This window comes from Bison bison, unplaced genomic scaffold (assembly GCF_000754665.1).
Source record: "Bison bison bison isolate TAMUID 2011002044 unplaced genomic scaffold, Bison_UMD1.0 scf7180017864105, whole genome shotgun sequence".
Lineage (NCBI taxonomy): Eukaryota > Metazoa > Chordata > Mammalia > Artiodactyla > Bovidae > Bison > Bison bison.
Window position 1 is genome coordinate 100,240 of NW_011494677.1, and position 3,401 is coordinate 103,640.

Sequence of the window (3,401 nt, forward strand, 5' to 3'; positions counted from 1 at the left end):
GACCCAGAGGGATGGTATGGGGAGGGAGGAGGGAGGAGGGTTCAGGATGGGGAACACATGTATAATTTTTTTAAATTAAAATTGAAAAAAAAATAAAATAAAAAAAATAAAATAAAATAAAAATAAAAAAATAAAAAAAACTCTGGACTGCCACAACCAACTATCTGACCACAGATAGTTATCCTTTTTATAATTCAGTTTCTCATCTGTAAAGGTGAGAATATTAGGACCTGCCCTAAGGAGATGCTGTGAAAACCAAATGACACAACATATGTACAGTGTTTGAAATAGCCTCTAGCACACAGCAAGTACAATGTAAATATTTGTTATTTTTATTATCATTAATACCAGACTCTGGTGAGCTACACAAAGCATCTTGTCATAAGCATACTTGAAAATAGTTGGCCAAATGGACAACAGGCCCAAGATGGCAATGCTCATAGTTTATACAGTTATATAAATCTTATATTTGATTCAATAAATAGTATTATAATTTATACATTGAAATTTAATAAAATTAAATACTTTATACATATAAATATTATTTTTACATATAACACACATAGAACTAGTTTATAATGTAATATGTCTGTATATAACAATATGTATGTATTTGAGCCATTTTTAGAATGTAAGAACTAGCCTTATGTGGTGCTCAGAACTATAAAAAGAGTATGTTTTCGAACAGTAATGGCTTGTTTTCACCTTTGACTTTTGGTTGTTCTTCAGTTATGAATAGGTCATACTTAGCACAGACCCTTTTTACAAATGAAAAACTTTAGAATACTAATGACACCTGCTATAGTCCTTGTATGATATACCATGTAAGAAACACTGGCAAATTTATAAATCCCTGTAACTAATCCATCACATACTTGTGAAAATTTACAATTTAAAAAATACTTTCCCATTTTATTTTCTCATTTCATTCTTATATCACGCTGGAAAACAAAACAATAGGCATAATCATTTCCATTTTAAAGATTAGAAAAATAAATCTAAGCATGGTCTAGTAATTTATCCAAAGTCACACAAATGTTATATAATTTAGATTGAAGTTTCCCCAGAATATTAATATACTCGAAAAGCAAAGGTCACTTGTTTTGAGCTACAGTATATTTTTAAAGATCCTAATTGATTTCATAAAATACACAGTCTATGGGAAATTCCTTTGGTAATGTATCTTGCAGACTGGATTTGTTATTTTGTTCTTAATACTAACCTTCCCCCAAACTACTCTTAGGCTTAAAATTTCATATTTTGATTTTGTGATACTTGGTCCATTTATATAGTTAATTTGCACTATAAGCAAATACTAAAAATTTTCACTTGAATTATTTAAACAAATTATTGATAAATTCAACAAGTAAAATTTATTTTTGGAAAAACTTACACGGCTTTTGTACTCATTATGCAGACGGCTCCTGAACATCGACATTTCTTTGGGTCATCATATGATATTCCCAGACTGAGTCCCAGCATCTGGGTGACAATAACTGAAACTGCCTCCAAAGTCATCTCCTTGGGATACTACATCAACAACAAAGAAAATTCAAATAAAAGACACTTCACTGAAAGGTGGTAAAAAATAGTATTTTTCTAATTAAAATCATTTTATTGTTTTATCAAATACTTAAGAATATGGAAATACAGTTCCTTAGACAACTAAGAACCTGAAGTTCTTATAAAATTTTATTGAGATATATGCGTATGAACCTATGTCTAGTTTTGCCATTATTTAACAATTGAATGCCTAAGATAACCCTTAAATAATTGTCATAACTACATAAATGTGCTATTTTTACATCAGATTTTTGGCTATATGGACCATGATCTTCCATTTGCCTAATTTCTTAGACCAGCTATCATGTTCATTCAGGATAGTCCATATGATACTCCACTTACCAGCTCACAAAGTGGCCACACAATCAAATTACTCAGTTGTAAGTACACTATGTGCTTCCAGCCAATATTCTCAAAGATACAGTAACTAGTATCAGGAGAAACTACAGAAAATAGATCCTCAAGAAAGCTTTCTTATGATTAGGCTGTCACAAATATAACAAATGCACAAATATCTTATCTTCCCTAACAAGGAGAAATAGGACAATGGTAATTCACGATATGTAATGACATCATAATTTCTCAAATTATTGCCAAATGTGGCATAAGATAAGGTGCAAGTAGAGGCCAAGATGTGAGGCTCATCAAGGCACTTCACTCTTACAAAAACAAGCTATAATAAATATTGTGGGGTCAACTGGCTTCTTATGGAAGTGCTAGAGGAAGCACATTATGAAACAGAAAGGAAAAACTATAAATGAGCAACTGAGAATGTAAATAGGCAATCATAAAGCCTCTACAGCAGCACAGTAGTGACTCATCATCTCCTCTAGTTATTGATTTGAGGACCAAGCTCAGGGCCTAGTTATAAGTACTATAGGGTTATAGCACCAATTTAATTATCAAACTTCCCAGATTTGATGCAGGAGTCAGAATCTGAAACTTGAAATGGGAACTAGAGTGTCATGGACAAATATCACTGGACTTCTCTTGCCAGTAGAGTAAGCTTCCCTATACACAATGAAAAAGTCCCTACATTTTAAAAATGACACTTTTAAATGACAATACCTGGAACTTTTGTCTCATTACCCTTGCTTATTTCCAGGTCCCTAATCAGAATTAAATTACAACAGGAGTGATATTAACAAGATGACAACATAGGTCTTTCCCAACTTTACTCCCTGTCACAAGAACAACTGCAACTATTTATGGACAAGACACCACTGAGAAAATCCCAGAACATGGAAGTGAGGCTGAAGTAACACCGGCACCAGAGATCAAGACAGATCTCATAAGAAGATTAGCAGGAGCAGTTATACATGAATGCACTACCCCTCCCCAACATTGATGCAGCACAACACTGAGAGGTCTTCCCAGGCTATGGTGCCCAAAGTGGGAAAAGAGTACAGAGTAGACATCTAGATCCCCCAGTACTGGGGGTCACTTCTGGGAGCCCTACTCTGGTCTTGCCCCATGAGGACCACAAAGGATGAGTGGGATTTGACCACTGTAAATCTGATCATGACAGAGAAGATGGGGTAGGGGTGAGGGTTGCAACAATCAATGCTTAGACCTTGGCAAGCCAAATTCCCATCCACAGCAACTGTAGGTCCCAACTGGTAGATCCGCAGAGCCAGGACAGTGGAAGTGTATGACCAGGGAAGTCAATGAGGTGCAGATCTGCCTGATTTGAGTCCTCAAATGAAAAGCCTTGCTATCCCTGGACCCTCTACCAGTCAGCATAGCTGTTTATAGCCTTGCCTAATGACTGGTATGGAGAAGGCAATGGCACCCCACTCCAGTACTCTTGCCTGGAAAATCCCATGGATGGAGGAGCC

At 35.3% G+C, this 3,401-nt stretch overlaps 1 protein-coding gene across 1 annotated transcript in view; it reads right to left on the reverse strand.

The window, feature by feature from the left end:
- The window catches only part of ADAM32 (ADAM metallopeptidase domain 32), a gene marked incomplete at its 3' end in the record, with an annotated part of 169,626 nt that overhangs the window by 92,230 nt on the left and 73,995 nt on the right, over nucleotides 1-3,401 (reverse strand). The window contains exon 12 of the mRNA XM_010838845.1: nucleotides 1,394-1,530. Coding sequence (XP_010837147.1) covers nucleotides 1,394-1,530 — 137 coding nt within the window. The remainder of the gene's footprint in view (nucleotides 1-1,393; nucleotides 1,531-3,401) is intronic.